Below are 22,629 nucleotides of genomic sequence, written 5' to 3'. Positions count from 1 at the left end.
ACCAAAAACAGTAAAACTGCAAACTTTGACAGCTCGTATCTCCGAAACGAAAAAAGATTTTTGACTCAAACTAGCGCCAAAAGTCTTGTATTTTCTTATATATTAACACATATTTTTAAGAAAAAAATCGGTGTTGTACTCCGAAATCTGTCTGTTTTGACGTGGAATGGCCCATTCGTCTCCATTTATTTACGTCTCCTGGGAGTGAATCGATTGAACCTGCTCGGTGTGTACGCTATTAGCATATATTTTGTGTGCGTCGACCCAAACATGGCTATTAAGCAAAATATACTACTCCATATTTAAACGGGTCTGCTTAATATCCATGATTTACCTCGCCTTTCTCACCATCGATTATATTGCCAAGAAGGCTCAAGTGGGTCGTAGGCACTGACATTGCAGATCGTCAAAACTTGTGAGAAAAAACAGAAGTATCTCGATACGAATTTCTTTTTTCCAGCTCGTTGGAGAACGTGAAATTTGTCGGTATCTAACGTCGGTATTCACGATCCCCTTAAGAGTGACAAAACAATTTATGCGTATCGAATGATTCGTAAATAAACATTCTCTCCAATCAGAATTTTACGTTTCAATTACTTCCACTTTGTCGGCTCTTCGTCAATTATTCATTAGGTCACTAATGCATTCCTAATAAATAACAGTCTGTTAACAGTAATTTGTAATTTATCATTTTCTAATTAACAATCAAAATACTTTGTACTTGTGTCCAAACGTCACATAGTACATATAAAATAATGTTGACACAGTGGATGTTTCGTTCTTCGTGCATTCAACAAAAATAATTTTCATTTCCAGTTTTAAATTGTAATTAGCTCTTCCTTGTAGAAAATTTTTAGGATTTTAGTTTTATAGAAATACTCAAATGATTTCGAAAGGAATTTATCGACGAGTTCTGCAGACTGTGCATTCCCATGGATGAAAAGTAGTTAATAATCGCGCATTGATACACATATTTACATATCACCTTGTGCCGCATTTTCCAGCTGCATGCGAGCCAGTTTTTTTTTCGCACTTGAGCGCACTGGACAGGGGAATACCGTAAATTCATTCAAAAAGCAGCGTGCCTTCTTGTTGCGCCATTCATTACGCTACTCGTGGCAATCCCTCGCGGTTAATGAATTTTATTCCGTGGAAAATGATTTCATTGATGACGAATTAACATAGCTGCTCATAATCTGGGTGAACTTTTTACACCGTATAAGTTGCATGATCTTTAAATGGCGTAACGTATTTGTTGGGGAAAGCCAGTCGAATTCGCAATCGATCATTCTGCGTAATTTATATTAAATTCCCAACTCTTTAAAACTTTCCTTCGGGTCCTTAAATTATCTGCCATTTCGTTATCCACTTAAAATTAATAATAAAAGCAAATTTAATGAAATGGAAAAACAAGTATATATAACTTTGTCATTGAGTGATATGTCGTTGTTGCAGGTTTTGTGGCACTTGGATATATTTCGCAGAAGCTTCAGAGAGCTGTCCGGACATGCCTGTATGCGGGAATCTTGTATATTTTGCGCCCTCAAGGTAAGTGTACGTTGTTACTTCAGAGAAAATGAGAAAAACCCTGAGACCTTCGGATGCCTCTTCGTTTTACTCATAGAAGATATAATTTTACCAATCTTGTAAGATGATGAAAATTCTTTTTCACAATGATATTTTCCAGCCGTATAAGAATCGGTTTTCGAGTTGATGAATATAATTATGGCATCTCTTTAAATATTGCAGTAATTTTTTCTTTTAGCAAGTTTGCAATAAGTTGACCGCGATTCGCTATAATATTTATGAAAACGTTGTAAACGAAGTACTAATTCGGTCAGTCGAGCGCCACATATATGGTCAACACTAATGCAACACCTCCCGCATGCGATAATTCTTGAAATTTAGTTTCGCGTGGGAAAACACTTAACCCCTTCACGCCCAATGGCAGAAATTAATCGTGTGTTCAGTAGATTATGACGGTATCGATAAAAAATGATTGAGGTTTTATCGATATTCCTAACGTATTGAGTTTTATAAAGCTTTTATGGTGGCTCATTCTTATTATAATTCCAAGAGTTCTAAATTCAAAAAGGCTGATCCAACTATTATGTTATTAGAGCTAGATTCAGCAACTTAGAAACTCTAAAATCCATCAAAGTTGAACTTTTTTTTGTATTTTTTTTTCAATGTATATCTATATCCGTCTGTAGCCACCGTACATTGTCAAGGGTCTAAGAAAGTTATTCCTCCCACGAATCTGGAGATTGTCCTTTTAAAGAAAACGGACCACTCCAAACTGAAGTGGTTCAAGAAGATGTGCTCCAAAGAATCTTATACAACTATACATATTATAGTAAAATATAACTAATAAATAGAAAATGAAAATATAAAATTTTGAAGAAATCGTTTAATTTTGTGTCTAGAGAAAAATTATTATTTAAAAGTGTCTATATTTTTCCACTCCTGATCCGAGGAAACATGTTTTTAGGTTTAGTAAGGAAATAAATTGTTTCGGCTTATTGGCCAATGCGGATGCGTTCTATAAATATCATTTGGATAAAGAGTTGGCAGATGAATATAAGAGAAAGCATAGAAAAAGATGAATACGATTGAAGGTATAGCATTAGTTCTGCTAGCCCTGTTTGGATCCAAATCTCGTTTCTTCGTCTATATATACTGTTTACTGCAGGATAGCGTGTTCTATATCCTTGCATATCTATATAGATTTACCTCCAAACTTTCGAGCTCTTTAATCATAGAACAAAGACTTATTTCTATATACTACTTTAAACTTTTGTAACTTGTAAAATTAAAAATCTTTACAGAGTTTCAATCATACTTTCAATAAAATTGCACAATGAATTTTCCCCTAATTTTAAAAATAGAAAATATTTTATAAAATTATCAAACACTTAAATTAATAATTTAAAAACACTTTATATAATAATACTTTATATAATTAATCCTATATATGTCTTATGTAAATACACGTTTAATTGGGATAAAAAGGTGTTTCTATGTTTCATCGGTGAGACTATAATAAATAGTATCACGATTACATTACGTATCGAAGCAATAAGACCCATTGTAACGGGTCTCCACGAGAGCCGAGAGAAACCTTTCCCCTATGAGAAGTATACATATACATATATACTGCTTGGCGCGCTCCGTCCTCCATTCTCTGATTGGTCCAGACTCTCTCGAAGGTTCACGTATCGTACCTACACACACACTACTTTTTAATCTCTCTCCTCCACGGAGACTATACGAGGTCAATCCGAGGCTCTATCTTATACTCTAGACGCTTATCTGTTAATTGGGAACTTCCGAAAACATTGCTGTACCCTTTGCATGATTTTGCGAGTGACGAAAAACTTTAACATTGAAATCAATTGAAGACAAAGCGAGAGAGTAGAAAGAAAATGAAGAATGAGACAGGAAGCATCAGGTAACAGGCACATCGGGGCTTCCCCTAATGCTCTCACGGCGTTAATTAGCAATCTCTAGAAGTTAATTGCTATAGGCTAAGGGTATATCGTGCCTCGCGCGAACCTATTGGCCGTGCCAAGACTAAGCCAAGGCATCAGCACCCAGCGTACCTCTCCGTCAGAAAGACTCACACGTTTCTTTGTTGAAAAATCTTCTTTCGACTCGCGTACAATTTGCTTGGAAATTACCGTAATTTAAGCGACTGCCAAGATTAATCCTGCGCAGCTGCGCACCGACTGAGAGACACTGAAAGACATTGAGGCCGACGAAAGTCACTGTTCTCTCATTTTCCTTCTCCTGCAGCAGCCACTGTGATTCAATCCAATCCTCATCTTTATCCATTTAGGGATATTTCATCGCCTCTTTTATTTTAACGTGCGATACGCTATATTTTATGCTTCAATTTCGCACGTGTACCAATCTCCTGGAATATGGTTTTTTTCAGGTTTTTATTAATCCTTGAAAAGGCTTCGCCTTAATTATTTCGAAAGTGAGTGTAGGTTATAGTAAATTTTGATTTAATCAGATTTTTGATAATAAGTTTGTCGATGGAATAAGTGGCGGGAAATATGAAGTTTGATCTGAGAAGCGCGCGTCTGGAAGAAACAAAACTCTGTCGGTAAAAGCGAAATTTATGGTTAGCGATTTGCTTAAACGCTCTTTTCTCTCTCCAAATTTAACCTTTGCTTAACTGGATCGAGCTTCTTCGTTTAATAGTGCAAAAAAGGTAGATTTAATTTATCGTATCCGAACGTTTAACACGTAACTTAACGTTATTTTCACACCTGGATGAAGTAAAAACATACAGAAGTGCTTTTTACCGGTCGAGCAAACTTAGAATCATTAGAACGTACCGATATAAAGAATATTTAAATTTATTTTATTCTCCATAGTTTTATATAAATATTTTGCAGCGAGCTAAAAATTAGTATTTTAAGTTTTAGTTAAAAAGTTTTCCAGAGAAGGTCTAAATCGTAATTTTAGGGCAGCTGTTTTTAGTGCGATGAGAAGTGCGAAGGGAGCGAGGGGAGAAATTATGGGCCCTAAGAAAATATACCTGTTGCTTACACACAGTGACGCAGGAACAGGTTTTCGTGCAGCACCAATACACCTGAAGCAACTCTACGAAACTTCTTCTTTCACGAAACGCCCACCGTTAAATCCCTGACCAATACGAATTCGAGTCACACCATTCCCGATATTTATCTCGCCTGACCCATACTCAAAGATTTTACAAAAAAAAAGATCCTCGGTTTCATTGTTTGTGTCTTTTCTTCTCCGCCGTTTTCTCGCATCTTAGAGATCAGCTAATCAAGTATTCCGTTAGGCGATCTCTATCGTAAACTCTCAAATGTAACAAAATTTTACGACGCCAAGAAAATGATAGAATCAAGCGAAATTACATAAGATTATTCGTGGAGCATGAATAGGAAATAAATTTAATCGCAGAATCCATTCTTGAAAATTCGGCTTACAGGGTTTGTGTTTAATGACCTCTTGCGTGTGAAGGGTAGGAAATGGTTGAGATATTTTGTCTTTGGAATTCGGTTTGCTGACTCATCGCGAACGCATTCTAGCCGAATCCTCCCCCGAAAGTTATGGGAAGCGTATCACCTTGGTCCAGCTGTGTGCATGGCTCCCCGTCGCCTTAGCCCTTAAATGGGTTCTTTCTGAAAGTTAACGAGTATCAACATTGCTTCACGCTTTTCAAAGCATCAGGAATTTTAATACTCGTTTTATACTATACGTATATACTTGCACGTCACCCGTTATATTATATTAAAGGAACTAAATCATTTTCTAATAAATTCAACCTCCAAGCAGCTGTACACCTTTAAATTTCCTCTTTTCAAACTTCAATGGTAAATGTTAGTTCGTTACACGGGATGGAAAACAAAAGAATAGTAGCAATTTGCAGCGAAAAGATCGAGTTAAAGATTTTCTAGCTGTATTCTATCCCTTAACCTGACTGTAGACAAAGCTTCCAGCTTTTATATTTTTTCAGTTAAAGATTTTTTAAAAAATTGTTAATTTTTCTGAAAATTCGTAGCAGCCAATTACTGCTTATCTACTTGAAGTGAAAATCACTGCTGCATAACGATAAGAACTCTGACGAATTCGCATTAGGATGAAAGCTTGGTACAGGGCTATTTGCGTAATTAGGCGACACCTCAATTAGAGAAGAGCTCCGTATTGTCGCTAAATAAGAACAGTTATTTAACTACAGCACAACTGTACTTTACTCCCTGAAGAGTACAGCAAAAGCCTCGAGCAACGTGCCAACGCATTCGTCTCTCGAAATAAATCAAACATAGAACCTATTAGCAAAAAACAATTATGTTTTATATATGTCATAGTGGTAATTAAGCAATAAGAGACAAACAACAAATTGGCTAATTGCACGAGTGGAAAGGCTAAGTTTAAACCGACGTCGTGCAAGAATTTATAATCATTTTTAATCAATTATAAAAATAATTTAAAAAAACATAATTGATTAGAATTAAAAAACAATCTTCTGGTAGAAAATTAAAGCTTCGTCAATACTGGTGAAATCTCGCCTTGGGTGGTACAACGAAAAAAGGTGAAAGTTTTCGAAAGACGTTGATTCGACAATTTTTAGCACAACAGTTTATGAATGAAGTACATCGAGTGTCAATAGAGAAATGACGTTAATGGACGAGGAGACGAAGAGCAGAGGTGACGATTGTCTTTGTTTTGAAAAAAGCCCGATGGAGAAAGGGGAGTAGCAGCGTGTGGATTCGAGTGGTCTGGACTTTAGACCAGAGTGGTGAACGCTCGGAACGTGCTGGACAGGACAGCTATGGAGCGCCGTAGAGAGGGAAGTGACGTCATCGGTGACTTCTGGGATCTATCCACGGACAACGCGCTCGGTGGTATCGGGGGTGGGGAGAGGAGGGGGGGGGGGGGTATAGCTTCGGCCCCTCGGAAGGCAGAAAAAGGTATGCCCGGCTCGGCTGGCCTCCCATGGCCGAAGGTGGGGATGGTTCGCCAACGACGCGCGGGTAGACGTCCGTCGCCAGGTATTAGAGCCCCGCGGTACCATGCCGGCGCGGCGTGCAGTGTGCTTCCATACCTTTATACCCCGAAGAACGACGTGACTTTTCCCAATCCCTCGCTCTCCGCTAAACAAATTTCACAAATTTTCCACAACGCGAACGCCAGTATTATTAACTCGAGCGACTGTGTGGAACCAATCATATACGTGATCCTGAAGAATCGTTATCCGAGAATTATTTGTGCCGTTTGGCTTGGGAAACCTGACGCTTTTCCTATAGCTTTACCGAATGACTCTCATAACAATCCCTTACGTGCCAGTGACGTGTGTGTGTGTTGCTTCGTGTATTCCGGAAGTCAGTGTGTTCTGGTGTCATGTGACGGAAGAATGAAAAGTTTTTTCTCCTCTCGTGATTGCGTCTGCAAGATCGAGCTCGACGAGGTTCGGCGGTTGGGTGAAATGTACTTACGAGGCATGCACGATTTCACTAGCAAAATTTATCCTTGAAAAAGAGGGAGTGGCGTCTATTTACAGTTAAACCGTGAACCGGTCTCGCATGAGAAAAGCAGAGATCGCCCGAGGATGCAAGGATTTTGGGAGAGATTTACCTGGAAAATTGAGGATAATTCGCGTAGTCTCCTGCGGGATCGATCGGACACCATTATTAGTGCTGGATAGGAGATACAGAAATATGATGGAGAAGAGGAGGATCCTAGGTGGCAGGTTGCTTCATAAAAGGGATGTGAGAAGAAAGTTTGAGGTTTTGTTTCGTTCAACGTTGAAGCAGGTGAAACTTTATGCAGGCAGATCGGGGAAAAAAATGGACTGGGTGGGCGATGTATCTCGCGATCGGTGAGAGATTAAAGTCGGTGAACGCAACGAGTCGTGCGTGAAGACGGCTGTTTACCTTATCTAGGAACGCTTTGTCCATATACTATTTGCCCGAGGACCTCTCCTAGCCAGTTCCGTTACTCCGACGATTTTTACGTTTATCTTATTAGATAAGGCGGCAAAGATCTGTGCCTCTTAGTTTGCCACACACGCTTCTCCAACTCGCTGGAAACTCGTATCTTATTTCTATTTCGCTGCTTGAACCGAGTCGAGACGGCAAGATGCTCAAGTGGATCAAAGTGCGCCAAGAATCCTCCACTGGTGACGGAAACAAGGATGCTGCAGTACTGAACGACAGTATTGATAATAATGATAATCCTGTGCAAAAGGACAACGCCGACCTGGCTCGACTTAAAAAAGTAGGCCTTGAGATTTAAATCTCTTTTTGAACTGCACCTAGCAAATTAAATTTTTTTCATATTTAATATGTTTTTAAACAAAGGAATCAGGAGAGTTTCGAACAAACTTGATAAAGGTGTGTACTGAGTTATTGTTGTGAGTTGCTCCTTGTTATCGAAGGATCACGATATATCGATTACCTAAAATACTATAGAATTCTCTTTTTACCACCTTTAGCTGCTTACGCAACACAGCAGCGATTGAGTTTGTCAAAAGTCTAGAAAATCATAGCTGGACAGTAGTAAAAGCCAATAAAGTATCAATAAGGATACAACAACACTTCGACCATAAAAGATTAACGCGAATTCCACTGCAATTATAGCCTATTTCAAAGTTTACCGCTAGGTATATATATGTTAAAAACACAGAACGTACTATTAGAATTCTTCATCCTCCTTTCCGACTCATTTTCACAATAACAGATCGAATAGGAGCAACACACCAGAATTAAGAATCGTGCATATTTTTTGTTAAATAATAATTAGGTAATACCTGAAGAATGAGATGTGAAAATATTTTCAATATCTATATTAACTGATTGTAAGTGGATTGTCATCGTCATTTGTAAGTTTTGAAGCAAGGTCGTCGGATGTAATAAATAATCTCCACTTTCATCGATTTCACTTGGGAAAATCATGCAGGAGTTATGTCGATGTCCTTTTCTTCCTTTTAGTCTTGCGTTTCGCTTCTTTTCTGGCCAGTGGACTAACCTGCTTCGCGAGCAGGTGCAACATCATCCCCGCACGTGGACAGGGCTATTCTATCGAGCTCTGTGTTTGCAGCAGTACATCCTATAGCTATACCACCTGGTGCCCTCGCACGACACATGTGGAACACCATGAAACAGCGATCCCTCCATGCTAAACTCTATGTTCCTATTGATCGACTCCCCCATTCGAGTTTTCATCTCCGAATAATTACGAAAAACTGCTTAGATTATTATTCATTTCATTTCAATATTTTCTGATTCCCATTGCTATTCCTTACACATGTATCGATGCGTTCCACATTGTTGTGTCCAGAGTCCCTTTCATCCTCTTTCTCTACAAACTCGTGAAAATTAAACTCAATCCGTACAATTTACACTTTTTCTTCCTCTGCATTGTCTTTAGCCTAATTGATAAGAGGTTTGCTGTACAAATAAACTATATTTACTTGGCACAGCTCATGGGACTATTATATAGTTTGATAAACAAAAAGAAACGTTGAAGAAAATTGGCCAGGATGCAATGTTATTTTGGCAAGAGTTGCGCAATTGTTTCATTCTTCTTTCTGTGCTCTCCGCCCTATAAAATATGTAGAAAATAAATATTGCAGTAAAATCGGTGATTGGCCAAGAGATACGTATGGTATATATATATATATATATATATCTGTACCAGTAGTTCTCGTGTGGCAAGCGACCATTAATTTCTACTGCAACATATTAGGCATTGGAACCTGATTTATCCACGTGTCCTTAAAGTCTATAAAGAATCTGTGCCCTGGATCCCCCCTCCTTTGCTTTACTTGCTTAACGTATAGGACTAGTTCGAATCCTGTACGCTTTTACCTTTTCCACTGCCACTGCGTCAGTCACTATAACCGCTTCTATATCAATAAAACCCAATCTTCCACTTGTGATTTCGATTCTAAACTCGGTTCGGGGAAAATCGTGGTGAATATCAACCGGAAAGTTTTTTAAGTATTAATGGCGTCTTATTAACATTTTTTTCTATAAGTTTAGCAATATGGTTCCTTTGTTTTAATAAGATTATTGAAGAGCTAAGATGTGATAATAGATCAGACAGTGAAATGAATTTCAAAATCGTCACACAGAATATTTATTTTTAAAAATTGCAAACTCTGCAGAATTAAGACGTGCCTCTGCGCCAATGCACTCAATTAACCAACGACGAAATCCCCATGAAGATTCTTCGCTTTCATGACGCCGCGTTCGTACGATACTCGATACTATAAACGATTTTTATTTTTACGCAAGCCTTGTCACGGATAATTTATATCTTTAGTGATCTCATGCTCAAAGGTCGACTGTCCCGTACCAAAATTTAAATCTTCCGACTATAATCCAACCGACTGACGTCATAACCTTCTCAACTACTGCTTTTTGCGAAATTGCTCGTTTACGAAGAAAACACAGAAAGATGGGAGTAAGAAAATTGTAAACTGATAAGAATGTAAGAAAACGTACGTGTTTGATAATGAAAATAGCTGCGTGTTCCATTTTTTTGAAACACGAAAGGAAAAGTGGAAGCAGGTATTCGGGTAAAATTGATAGGTCACGTTTTGCAGTAGGCAAACGGATAAAGAGTCGATTGTAAAAGATCAAGATTGGTCTAGAGAGCAGCGAAGGCACGTGTGTTAAGAACCGTGAGCTATCCAAAAGGCCCAATTATGCAAATACAGCCGTAGCACGGTTTTGCCTTACGCACAAATTGCACAATCTTAGAGACGCTCGAGACAACCGGTGTACACACTATCTTGCCAGTTTCACCTTGGCTCTGTAAAGAAATCCAAATTGCCTCCAGGCATCGTTCTATTCTCTGGAACAACTCTTTGATTTTTCCATTGATTATCATTACCCACAATTTCCACATGTGAGAAATTGTTGGAGTTTTGAATAATACCTGTGTATTTACATTATTGTTAAGTGTAGTGTGGTCGTAGTACAGCACCCAGGCACCTGTACGCGTGAATTCAGGTGAAACAGTTTTGCAGGAAAAACAATTTGGACGTTTGTCTTTGCTCGTGTCAAACTTGGAAAATTATGGCGAAACGTCGATTAAAGTTCCCCCACGTAGGCTTGTATCCAAATGCAGATGTAGAGTGGAGCTCGTGTGATCGAAAGTGCAATAAAGTCCCACTCGACTCCTCCACTTCCTCCTCAAAGTGGCTCATGATTTCGCAACACACCTGCAGCCTTACCTTTTTCCAGAAACAAGCCAAACGTAAACGATTCGATCGCGGAGCCATCATTTATTACCCACGTCGTGCAATTTTCGTGCATTTTTTTTCAACTCCCTGCATTTCTCGCAACCCGTTGTTACACTTTTAACATTTCTCACACCGCGGAAGAGCGCGAGTTGCGTCCATAATTTTCGTTACCGTAAGCGGGATATAGGAAAGGGGAATGCGTTGCTGATGAAAATCCAGGCTGGTTCCGCACTTTTCACGGCGTATCGCATCCTGAAATCGCGTGTTCCGAGCTTCGGCGTCAATCAGGAATTTACGAGCGCGACGGTTCTACTAATAGCGAACGAATGTATGACATTTCTCAATTTTATCGTTCAATCGTGTATTTTTGCAAAATTGGGAAAAATAATTAATATATATTTTTAGTTTTTTGTTTTATACTCCATGTTTACGATTTGCACGAATAAAATCAACAGAGAAAAATTGTCGACTATTCTCTGTACGAAACAACGCGAGGAATCGTGCATTTGTTCACATTTATGATTCGTAAAAGTGGAGCACCGCGACTTTTGTTTATCAAACGCGCGACGGAGGCGGACATCCGGATTTCGTGCAGTGATTGCACTCGGTTAACAGAGATTTGTTCCGTGGTTAATTGGAGAACCAATCGCGAACAGGAACCCCCGTGAAAAATCACAAAACCGGATCATGCGCAATATGGCTCAAGAGGAAAAAAAGCGGGAGTGGAGAAAAACTTATATACGAGTGGCACAAGCGGAGATACCAATTGCTGGATCGACCGATCGATGCCGGATAATAATAGGAATTTTTAATTATTGCTAATAATGAATATTCTTGGAGAGCGAAACCTATTCACGGTTGAATTATAAACAACGGATTTACAACCTCCACCAGAGCTACAATTTAGTTAATACTTGGCTTTGGTGTGTGTATATGTGAAAATCTTCTAAACAAAAAGCAATTGAAGTTCAATGATAAATCCTTTCTTCGTTTATTGCCAGACAAATAAATTACTCTCGCTATTTTTATTTTATTTTAAAATTACAATAACAATCTTAAGCAAAATTATGCTTATAACGATTGTTAATTTTTACATTTTGAATTAAGGATTATAGCTTAGTCTGTAAAAAATTTAATGTTTTACGAGAATTGGAAGCAGTTGGTAAAATAAATTGGTCTGCTCTTTTGTTACAGGAGCTGTTTTCGCAGCTGCAGTTTTCGCAAGAGAGCGCCCTTCCGCCAGATACCCTACGCAGGGCTTTGGCCGAAAGCTTCTTGGACCAGCAACGATTCCAGCTGGGTTTTATGGACGACGCTGCAGAATGCTTCGTGAGTCAACTTTCTCCTTTATCCTCTAAAGTCTAAATCTACAAATCCATAACGTTAGCATGTACGAAACGTTTATCTCTCATCTTGCAAAGCGATCTACTCGAGTTTCCAACAAAAGAATATTGAATTTATGTACGAACTCTCACTCGGTCTCCCTTCCCTATTTACGTCATACATAAAATATTAGATCAATATGAAAAATCCAAAATTCCATCAACGTGAGAATGTTTTATTACAGTATCTATATATATGAATATTGATCTCGAAATTGGATAATAAACTTAATTAATACGCATGTGCTGGTCTCATAAAGTTTAAATGGTCCCAGAAATTTAATTAAAATTCAATCATTCCCATTGTCTTGTCAGTGTGGTCGCGCACTCATTTTTCTTCCTTTTGTGATGCACACGTGTTCACGTGTAAAGTTTTGATAATCAGAGCAATAGGTAATATGGTTGAAAGATCCAGATAATTATTACGATCCTCTCGTCATGTGTACTTGGATATGTGTTTTAATGACGAGTGATGTAAGTCACGAAAATTTAAATTTAGATTGATACCGATATGCTGCTGTTAAATAAATAAAAGCTATCTGAATTTAATTAATCTTCTCGATAAATACAATTAAAATGACCTACTCCCCCCTGACATTTAAATTATCCAGTCGTAAAGTTCAAATACACCCTCTTCTATAAAATTACATTATTTAAATCACACTGCACTTGGCAGCTCGATCATTTGCAAGAAAGTCACGTTGGACTCACTTTGTGTTCCACCGTTTGTTAGCAACCGATAACAGGATAAAAACAGCGTCGTCTGCTGTTAACACGAAGCATCTGGATACATATACACATATATGCTATATACATACGGGGTGGGCTATTAATTCATAAGAAAAACGAAAACTTTAGCTATGAAGAAGATATTTTTAATACATCTACGAGAAGTGTGCACAGACTGTGGCAAAGACACGGGTGAGGTACTAAATGCGAATTTGATGATTTTAGGAGAATATCCTGTTGCGGATTCACCTTCACATAGCAAGCGGGGAGGCGGAGGACATGTGCAGCGCGAGACATTGCGTGCCTCATCAGAAATTCGCTATGACGCTGGTCGAACAAAGCGTCTGCGGCGCCTGTGGTGCCACATCCGAGCCTCTGCCTTTTACACAGGTATATACAAAGCCAGTTCCTTACGATTTCTTACGTTTACGACAGAACCGAAAAAGTGTCACTCAGCCTCCTGCACTCATCCACCGAATAAACGAAATATTTTGCATAAAAGTATTGTTTAACTTCTTCGAGGGGAAAGAACGACAAAATCTGCTGTAGCAGATAATGACTAATATGTAATATATTTTTTCAATAATCTACATTTTTATTTGCTAAAAATGTTTATACTGAAAAATAATTTATTGAAATTAATACGTTTGTAGTAGCTGTACGAATAAACAATTATGGTATATGAAACAGTAGAAACTCTTTTTCGGTAGGAGTCCATACCAAAGTAGGCTAGAGTCTCTTACATGCTTGTGTAATAATGGTGTACGTGTGTATGTGTGTATGCGAAACTGTATTCTATATATGTATTCATATAGATATGGGGAGTACAGGTGGGCGAAACATGACAAATCTTTAATCTTGACTTTTGTAGACAGCTTACAGGTGATGGTAGATCGTATCACTTAACCAACATTTTTTATAACAATTTTAGTAATTTTATGATTATTACAAATTACATCGAACAGATGTATAATTATTACGAATAGAAACACCAGAAGCATTTAATAAATTTCCCCTTCTCCGATCTTACCTACTCCAAAGTCAGAGTGAACAGGTGGGCTGCCTCGCCCAAGAGATTTCATCCACGCCTTTCTAAATCTGTACAAGTACTTGCTTTTAAGATGGAGGAACGAATAAAAACTTTTGGCTCGTTTCGATAAATAGTCATGGCCCATAAAAGCGAGAATTGTAAAAATTTGTAAAATCATGATGAGAATGGTGCACTGCCAAAGCACAGCAGCTGCATTTATTTTTCAAAGTTTCCCACGTTAGGTAGAGAGGTTCGGATGTATTTACCTGACTAGGAAAGGACTCTACTACCATGGGTATAATGTGCAGTATATGTATAGCCTATACACAAAAATGAAGTATTTATTCCACGCCAAATCGATCAACGTTTTCTTTGGGTTTTGTATGCTTTTCTATCCATTGAAAATCGCTTTCAGGTAAATTCTAGATTTTAACTCTCTTCTGGCACATTCACACTTAACATAATTTATTTTTAACCCCTTAGCTTACAATGACGTATGAGAGACGTGATAGTTTTTCGGGGCCAAACATAAACAAAACGTCTCAGAGACGTGGTAAGTCTACCGGCCCAAATATAAACAAGACGTCTCAGAGACGTGGTAAGTCTACCGGCCCAAATATAAACAAGACGTCTCAGAGACGTCCTTGGTGTCGCTTTTGGCACGCACAATTAAAAATTAAATCGTAAGGCAAGGGGTTAAAATATTTTAGAATAACGTTAATACTACGTTTTTATTAGTTAAAAAATTTTTTGTTAATATTTCATTAGAATTTTTATAATGAGAATAAAAAACAATGTTATTCTGCCCTTTGTAACCTTCAATCTAGGCTATACGTATACTGTATAAAGAGAAAGAAAGAAATCCAACATTAGCCTAAGGAACATTTGCCAACGTGGGAAATTGTCCTTTCCCCTCTTCCCTTTCTCCCTTACCTCTATATAGCTAAATTAAGAACGTTTTAAGACGACTTAGCAAGGAAGCCCCACGTTTATTCTAAGCTGGATTTTACGCCTCATTAAGTACGTTTGCGAAATTCCTCAAGAAAATCTATTCTTTATCTCTATCCCCTCATCATCATCCTATAAGTACATGAAATAGAAATATTAGCTGATCGGTATCTGATGAGACGTCACAGAAACTTATATGAATTGCACTATATAAACATTGAGTATTTCGATTTAACAATTTTTTAATTTGCCTCAATTTTTTCCATTTTTCTAGATGGTTCATTATGTCTCGGCATCGGCACTCACTGCCCAAGCGCGCCAAACTCCAACTAATTCTCGTACGAGTCCAGATCTCTTTGGTCAGCTTTTGCGCAGAGCCGGTGGAATGGGAGATATTCGGGACTGTCCTGTAAGTATAAATATTATTTAATTCTTACTTAAATTTTACGTGATTTGTATGATGAAAATCTTATTCGAATGGTTCATTACTACTTATTATATACATATATGTATACTCCTACGTGTCAAGATCCTATATAATAAATGCCAAAAATTGTTATACCTTACTCACATTGTAGAATGCCCTTCGAAATATTAAATCATTCAAAGATTCTTCGCTACCATTTAAATTCTTTCAATTCACTATTAAACAATGACGACCATTTTAAAATCCTATTGCTACTTTGGAGAACATTAAAATTTGACGTATTCAGGCGTCTTTTGAATGACATTTATAAGTTCCCTCCCCCAACATATTTCTTTTTTCCTGTAAATAACCGCGCGTGCGAGAACTTTCTCCGGAAAGTGGAACGAGAACTCGTGTGTGAAAATGAACCATTCACAAATACGTTTGGGACATGTGAATCAACTACGCCAATGAAAAAAAAAGGAAAATTTATAATGAGTACGGCCACATGGTGTGCTCCTATATAAAACATCTTGGTAATTGAGCCATTTTGTTTTAGAACATTTTCTTGGCTCGATACATATCTGTGCTATGTGATTCACTATGCGAACCTCTCGTAGGAACACCATTGTCTTTGCAGATTCATTACGTTTATAGCAAATTTTCTTTTTCAGAGCTCTTGCGGAGCAAAAATACAGATCTGCAGAACGCTGATGAACCGGCCGGAGATCGTCTCTATCGGAATAGTTTGGGACAGCGAACGACCATCCTTGGATCACATCATGGACGTGTTCGCCACCGTTGGAACGTCCCTTAGATTGAGCGACGTCTTTCACAGCGTGGTAGACTCCAGATGGGGAGCCACGACAGTGCACAACCTTGTTGGAGTCGTAACGTACTACGGGAAACACTACTCCACATTCTTCTTCCACACGAAACTAAAGGTAAAAAGAGCTTCAACCTCTTTCCCTAATTCCCCCATTCAAAATATACTCACCTTCATTGACCTTGATCATGGACATGATGGTTTTCAGGTTTGGATTTATTTCGACGATGCCACGGTGAAAGAGATCGGTCCGCGTTGGGAACAGGTCGTGGAGAAATGCAGACGTGGCCGGTACCAACCTCTGCTCCTGCTGTACGCTACACCTGGTGGAACACCAGTGAATACGGAGAACGCTCCGAAGACGGTGACGCCATTCCCGAATGGAAATGGCTTGAAGACTCCAACGAAGAACGCGGTTAGGCGTTCGATCACTCCGAGTCCCGAAAAGCCGGCCATCAACAATACCGCCAGGCGTGCCATCACGCCTAATCCGGACAGCCCCTCGCACATATACACTCAGAGACGGACCTACAGCGACTATCAGAACTTGACCGATATCCAGAACAATATCTTTGCCAATCGAGGCGTGGATGTGGTCGATGCTGATACGGAATCAAAGTACATCAGCCGGAGAGCCGTGGAGAACGTCATGCAGCATCAGAAGAAGCAGCAGATGCAATTAACGAGGAGCTTGAGTGCAGGGGCTGCACCTCAGGACAACATCAACATCCCGGACCATTTAAATGTACCCAGACGACGCGATTCCGGTAATTGGTCCGGTGACAGGAACAGCGCCTCTTCCAGTTCTTCGACCACCATGGACAATCCCTACTTGTACATAGTTAATAAGATGCAGAGGAATTCCGGTATTCCCAAGAGCCCAACCAGCAAGTCTGGAGAATTATCGAGCAGTAGCAGTGGTCATTATGACGCTGGCTACGATTCCTATTCGCTATCTTCCACTGATAGCCTTCCTCTTCAGCAAGGCTTGAAGCATAATTTACAGGTAATTTGGATCTTGCTTTAACAGTTCGGTCCTTCATCATTCGATAATGACGTTCTTTTAAAAAAAGAATTGATTCTTTAATTCAGTAAATTGTACCTTTTTCGTGGAATCAAGTACCTTAAATATTGACTGATGTTCCAGCTTGCACAGATCCCAGAAGGTTATCAATCTATGTTGGGTGACGATTGCGAGCGTTTGTGCAAGGAAACTGACGCCCTTTTGGATAAGTCACGTGCCGCTGAAGACGCTGGCGATCTTAGCACCGCGGTTGCCTTGTGTAGTGCGGCCAGCAGCAAAGCCAGAGCCGCAATGGATGCTCCTTACAATAATCCACAGACAATCACAATTGCTTGTATGAAGCACAATACGTGCGTTATGAGAACGAGGAGCTTGCACAGGAGAATGCTTCAAGAACAGGCAGTTGTTAATGGTGATAAGGAAGGTGAGTAATTAAAAAAATTCACAAATTAACTAGCTGATTAAGAAACACACACACACATGGCAATGTCTTGACATAAATAAAAATATACACATAACCATCGAGGTACTACGGTCTCTTTAAAATAAAGTTTCCCACCAGAATTTCAAGAATTTTTTTAAAATGATTATAACAACACTGTTCTCTTTTCCATTGCAGAGGGAATACCAGAAGTGAGGCATTCGCGAGAGAACAGCAAGTCGAGCCAGCACTCTCGACAGAACTCTCGTGACAAAGGAAATCATTCGCGTCAGAACAGTCGAGAATTGCTGGTCCAAACTGCAGCACCAATTCCGGACAAAACCGCCACGAAGAATATCGAAATATACGCCACTCTACCCAAGAAGAAAGCTTTGAGAAGCAAGCAAACGGCTGTCAACGTGATCGAGGACGAGGAATACATGTTGTACGATCGACCAACGCAGAGAACAGGCCTGTTCGGACGTGTGAAACGGTGCGAAGAGGACAAAAAGGATAAGAAACGAGCGAGAAGCGAGGAGAGGAACAAAAACGTATCGAAAGACTTCTCCGTTGCACCGTCGCGTGCTTCGCCCTCGCCCAAAGCTGGCAAATTGGACAAATCCAAAGATGGTTTAACGGACAATACCATTACTGCTGCTGCAGCTAAAAATAATCAAGCTAACAACGGCCATCAAACTGAGCAGAAGCAAGGAAAGAAGCAGCATAAGATCAGAAGGAAATTGTTGATGGGTGGATTAATTAAGAGAAAGAACAGAAGCATGCCAGACTTGAGGGAAGGTCAGGATGGTCAGAACGGTGTGAACGCAGCAAGAAACTCCAACACATTACCCAAGCAATCCGTGGATGACTCGAGTCTCGGGTTAAAGGGTAGCGAGGTAGGTCAGTCGTTGAGCGGTTATCTATCGGAGGGCCATCTTGAATTTTCTGGCAACTGTAGCGGTAGTTCGGGGAGCACCAGCAATCCCAATCTGGAGAGAAGTCGTCTGATGCGGAAGAGCTTCCACGGCAGCGCTGGTAAAGTGTTACACGTTGCCAAAGTCCCACCACCACCACCACTGAGGACCACTTCTCAGCTTAGCAAGACTAAGCTTTCGGCCGAAGTGCAGGGCGAGCCAAAATCCGACAAGTCTAATCGGATGTCCAACGGTCAATGCACTCCGAACTCTACGCAAGACATGAATAATGCCTACTGGAATCACATGAGCAGCACCAATCCGGCCAACGGAGCCAAAAGAAACTCCAATTACGTCGACTACTCCTCGGAATCTCACTCCTTGCCATTCCTTCCGTCTTATTGTTTGGAACAAACTACCAATCTTCCTATGCATAATAATAATAATAATAATAACAATATTGGTAATAATAACAATATTAACAAACCCAGGATACAGGACGACGTTGTCCAGTACGCCAATGGGATCCTCTACGAGCCGACCTTTGTTGTTACCAGAGCAGACGTGCACAGCGAGCAGAGTCCACCGAAGCAACAACAGAACCAATTAGAGTCCTTGCCTCCTTATCCGGACAGTGAAAACGTGTCCCACTCTAGACAACCAAGTGACGAATTTCCTCCCCCACCGTATCCTCTGGTGAATTCGGTGTCTCACTCGAGGCAGGCTAGCGAGGATTTCCCTCCTCCACCACCACCAATAGTCGATGATCAGACTTGTCCTATGGAGAACTCAACGTATCCACAACTCGTTGATCAGAATCAGTCCAGACAACAGCTGGAGGCTCAACAGAGGCAGCAGGTGGAAGTTCAGGAGGTTAATGGTTTACTGGCCCAACTACAAGCGAAACGTGATCAAATCTTAGCATGCGAGTCTCTGGAAGAAAGATCCGATCAGCATCAGGAGGATTCGGATAATACCGCTAGCGAAACTTGGTTGAGAGAGCTTCAGGCTAAACAGGCTGAGAGGAAGAGGAAGCAGGGTCCAGCTTTGGTTCACCAGGATATACCAAAAGTCAGATCGTCACCGGTTATGCAAGGCCAGTGCTCGTCCATCGTCAGGAGAGCCAGCGACCTGATGTTGAGTACTGCTGGTCATTACGATCAAGGTCGCGACGTGACCGATTGTGCCAGAGTGGCCTCGTCCGTGAAAGACATGGCGGCGAGGTTCGAACAAATCAAATTACAGCAGCCAACGAAGGACCTGGTTGAATCCAAACCCAAGGATAAACCAAGTAATCCGTCTCCCAGCCCGGTGACGCAGCCATTCCCGATGGATGTACCCCATTCTGATGAACGTCCATTGAGAATCATGCCGGAGAAGTCGATAACCACGAAGACCGAAGGTCGATTGTGCCAGCCAATTGCCAACTCGAATTTCGAATCGCAGAATACTGCAATTCCTGCGAACTCGTGCAATGGTCAGTCCAGTGGTCTCAATGCTGCTATATTATCAATGTCATTGACCTTGCCACATGAAAATGGGCTACCGATCGATTGTCCGGAAGATGACATTAGCGAAGTGGCCATGCAGAACACTATACAGAACACAACGATCCTGCCCAGCGAGGAGGACATTGCACCCCGAAGGACCAAACGTAGAATAGGAAAGAAGAAGAGCGTTTCTTTCTGCGACCAAGTTGTTCTGGTAGCCACTGCCGAGGATGATGAGAAAGACTCCTACATACCGAATCCCATTCTAGAGAGAGTCCTACGATCAGCCATGAATAAACCGGAGACTGCTCAGGTATTGCGAGAGATCAGAAGTCTTCAGGAAGCGGAGAAGAATCGGGAGAATGGTCTTACGTCCAAGTTTCAGCAACACACTTTGCCCTTGAAGAGCGAAGCTGTTAGCGTACCTGCAACGCCTTTCCAGGATCAACTGCGAAGCGTGAATCCAATCACGATTCCGGAGACAATAAAACCAACCTTCGACAGACAAACTTCTGCAGAGTCTGGATTGCAGGATAAGAAAGCTTCCTACAACGAAGGTCAAGATGTAGTAAGAGATCTACATCCCACTCCTCAGAATGGAAAGCCACCTACGTCTTACTTACCTCAACTTCAACAGCCCGTTAGATATCAGAATGGTTATGGAGTTTACGTGCAATCGCAGAATGGTTATCATCAGACCCAAACTTCTCATCCTAGAAATCAAGGTATTCCTTTGTCCCAAACACAGAAACCTGCGAGTCCATATCCAACGCAGATGCCCGTGCATAATGCTCAGTATGTGCCAAATGGAGCTGCTAAACAAAAGGCAATTTGCCAAAAGAATGGCTATCCAGCTTATTATCAATTGGAACATCAGCATAATCAAATGAACAAGCAGATTTCTTCTCAGCAGCAACAGCAACAGCAACAGCAACAACAACAACAGCAGCAGCAGCAACAACAAAATGGTCTGAATCAAAGACCGTTAGGTCATAACCCAAGTCCTATAACCGTTCAGCATTCTCAACAGCAATATATCCATCCTCAGAACCAATCTCCAAGTCCATACCCTAATCAATTCGTTCACAATTCTTATCAGAGCTATCCCTATCAGCCTGTAGTGCAACCAAATAAAAACAATCAACCTGTACCACAGTACCAACCTCCACCGAATCCTCCAGTTGTTTATCAGCAGCAACAGCAAAATGCACCAAACCCACAGAATACGCAGAGTGTACAAAATCAAGCCAATCACAATTTCCAGCCGAGGTTAGAGAATTATCCGCAAAAAAGCGAGCCGCAAAACATATTGGCTCCCAATCAAACCTATCCAAATCAATTGCAAAATGGACAGATACAGTCGAATATGAAATATCCAACCTATCAACTTCCACCACAGACGAAACCAACGAAGCAGATGCAAATGCACATTTTCCCAGCTAATAAAAGCGGTACGACGCCGGCAGGACCGAATCTTGTCTCTATACAAAAAAATGTGAGTGGTGCACCTGTGATCAAAAGTGCACCTTGCCATCTTTGTCGGAAAAAACAGGTGGCGGAACCTGCAATTTACTGCACAGATTGTGACTTTTACATGTCCCGATTTCGTCTGAAAAATACTACGTAAGATTTAATGTTATTCCCTAATTAAAATGTAATTTTTAAACGGACGATACATTAAAGGCGAGAATATTTTTTAATTTTTTTAAGATTTTAAAATTGCAATATAAATTGCGTCCAATGCGCATAGGAATTCACCGATACAGTGTGCTTTCCTATCTTAATGATAAATAGCTTTAAGAATGATTTTTGTACAATCGAGGATACAAAGGAATCTATTATTAGCCTTCGTTGACCAGTTGCGTAAAGTACAATCTATAAACCATGTAATAGACTCTACTAGAAACATTGTATTATTTTACAGATTTTTTTTTTTTTATATTTTTACTCTCATCTTTATTTTTACTTATACTACATTGAAGTTCACATAAAATGTCTATACATTGTAATTGTAATGTAATAAGTAGTATTTGTAAGAATAGCTTACTCTCTTTACAAAAACTAACAAAATGCTTCTAATGTAAATGTTAGTATACCTAGATTGTAATATCATTTCCGTGCCTGCCTGTTTGTATTATTATGTATATAATTTTTTAAGTTATACATAAATTATTACTTTTTATTAGGTAGATAAAACTTACATTTGTAAGCGGTAGAGTACTTTTTTGCGCATGCAGTTTACTGGCAGCTTATTTCAATGGAGAAAAACACTTCAGAATTTTGTGATACTAGCTCTGCTACGTAGATTTTATTCTTAAGCTAGATAATCGGTCGGAAGTTATTTGAAGATTGTTATTAACTAATAAGTGGATCGCGAAGCTAATTCGAGAATGAAAACATGATCTCTAAGAAAATGCGTAAAGTTTATATTATGTTAAAGGCGCAATGTTGTATTGATGTACTTATGTTTTTATTATTTTACGTAGCATTATTATCAATGTGCTAGATAAATGTACAAATCTTTTATTTTATACTTTGTGTACGAGTGTTTTGTTTTAAAAATGCTTTATTTTACTAGCATAATCTGAATAAAGTACCCTTGAATTTATTCCTGTGTCTTTTATTTGATTATAGTCCCTTATATATATTTTTATCAAAGTAAAACCTGTTCTGTACAAAAAAGTGCTAATTAAATGAGATGAATTGATCAATACTTTACTTTGATAG

The 22,629-nt window shown here is 39.7% G+C and overlaps 1 protein-coding gene across 2 annotated transcripts in view; it reads left to right on the top strand.

Annotated features, from left to right (window-relative positions):
• The window catches only part of ec (echinus), a 47,461-nt gene extending 24,951 nt beyond the window's left edge, over positions 1–22,510 (top strand). For both annotated transcript variants that reach the window (XM_066742038.1, XM_066742040.1), the window contains 8 exons: positions 1,456–1,548; positions 11,927–12,061; positions 13,069–13,233; positions 15,096–15,230; positions 15,902–16,171; positions 16,262–17,059; positions 17,201–17,501; positions 17,697–22,510. In XM_066742038.1, coding sequence (XP_066598135.1) covers positions 1,456–1,548; positions 11,927–12,061; positions 13,069–13,233; positions 15,096–15,230; positions 15,902–16,171; positions 16,262–17,059; positions 17,201–17,501; positions 17,697–21,529 — 5,730 coding nt within the window. In that variant the 3' untranslated portion in view covers positions 21,530–22,510. The remainder of the gene's footprint in view (positions 1–1,455; positions 1,549–11,926; positions 12,062–13,068; positions 13,234–15,095; positions 15,231–15,901; positions 16,172–16,261; positions 17,060–17,200; positions 17,502–17,696) is intronic.
• Positions 22,511–22,629: the final 119 nt, after the last annotated feature.

This window comes from Prorops nasuta, unplaced genomic scaffold (genome assembly GCF_024137725.1).
Source record: "Prorops nasuta isolate Cenicafe-Biocafe unplaced genomic scaffold, Cenicafe_Pnas_1.2 PNAS00027, whole genome shotgun sequence".
Classification (NCBI taxonomy): Eukaryota; Metazoa; Arthropoda; class Insecta; order Hymenoptera; family Bethylidae; genus Prorops; species Prorops nasuta.
The sequence above is the reverse complement of the archived record's forward strand: the minus strand, read 5'-3'. Positions and strand labels throughout refer to the sequence as shown.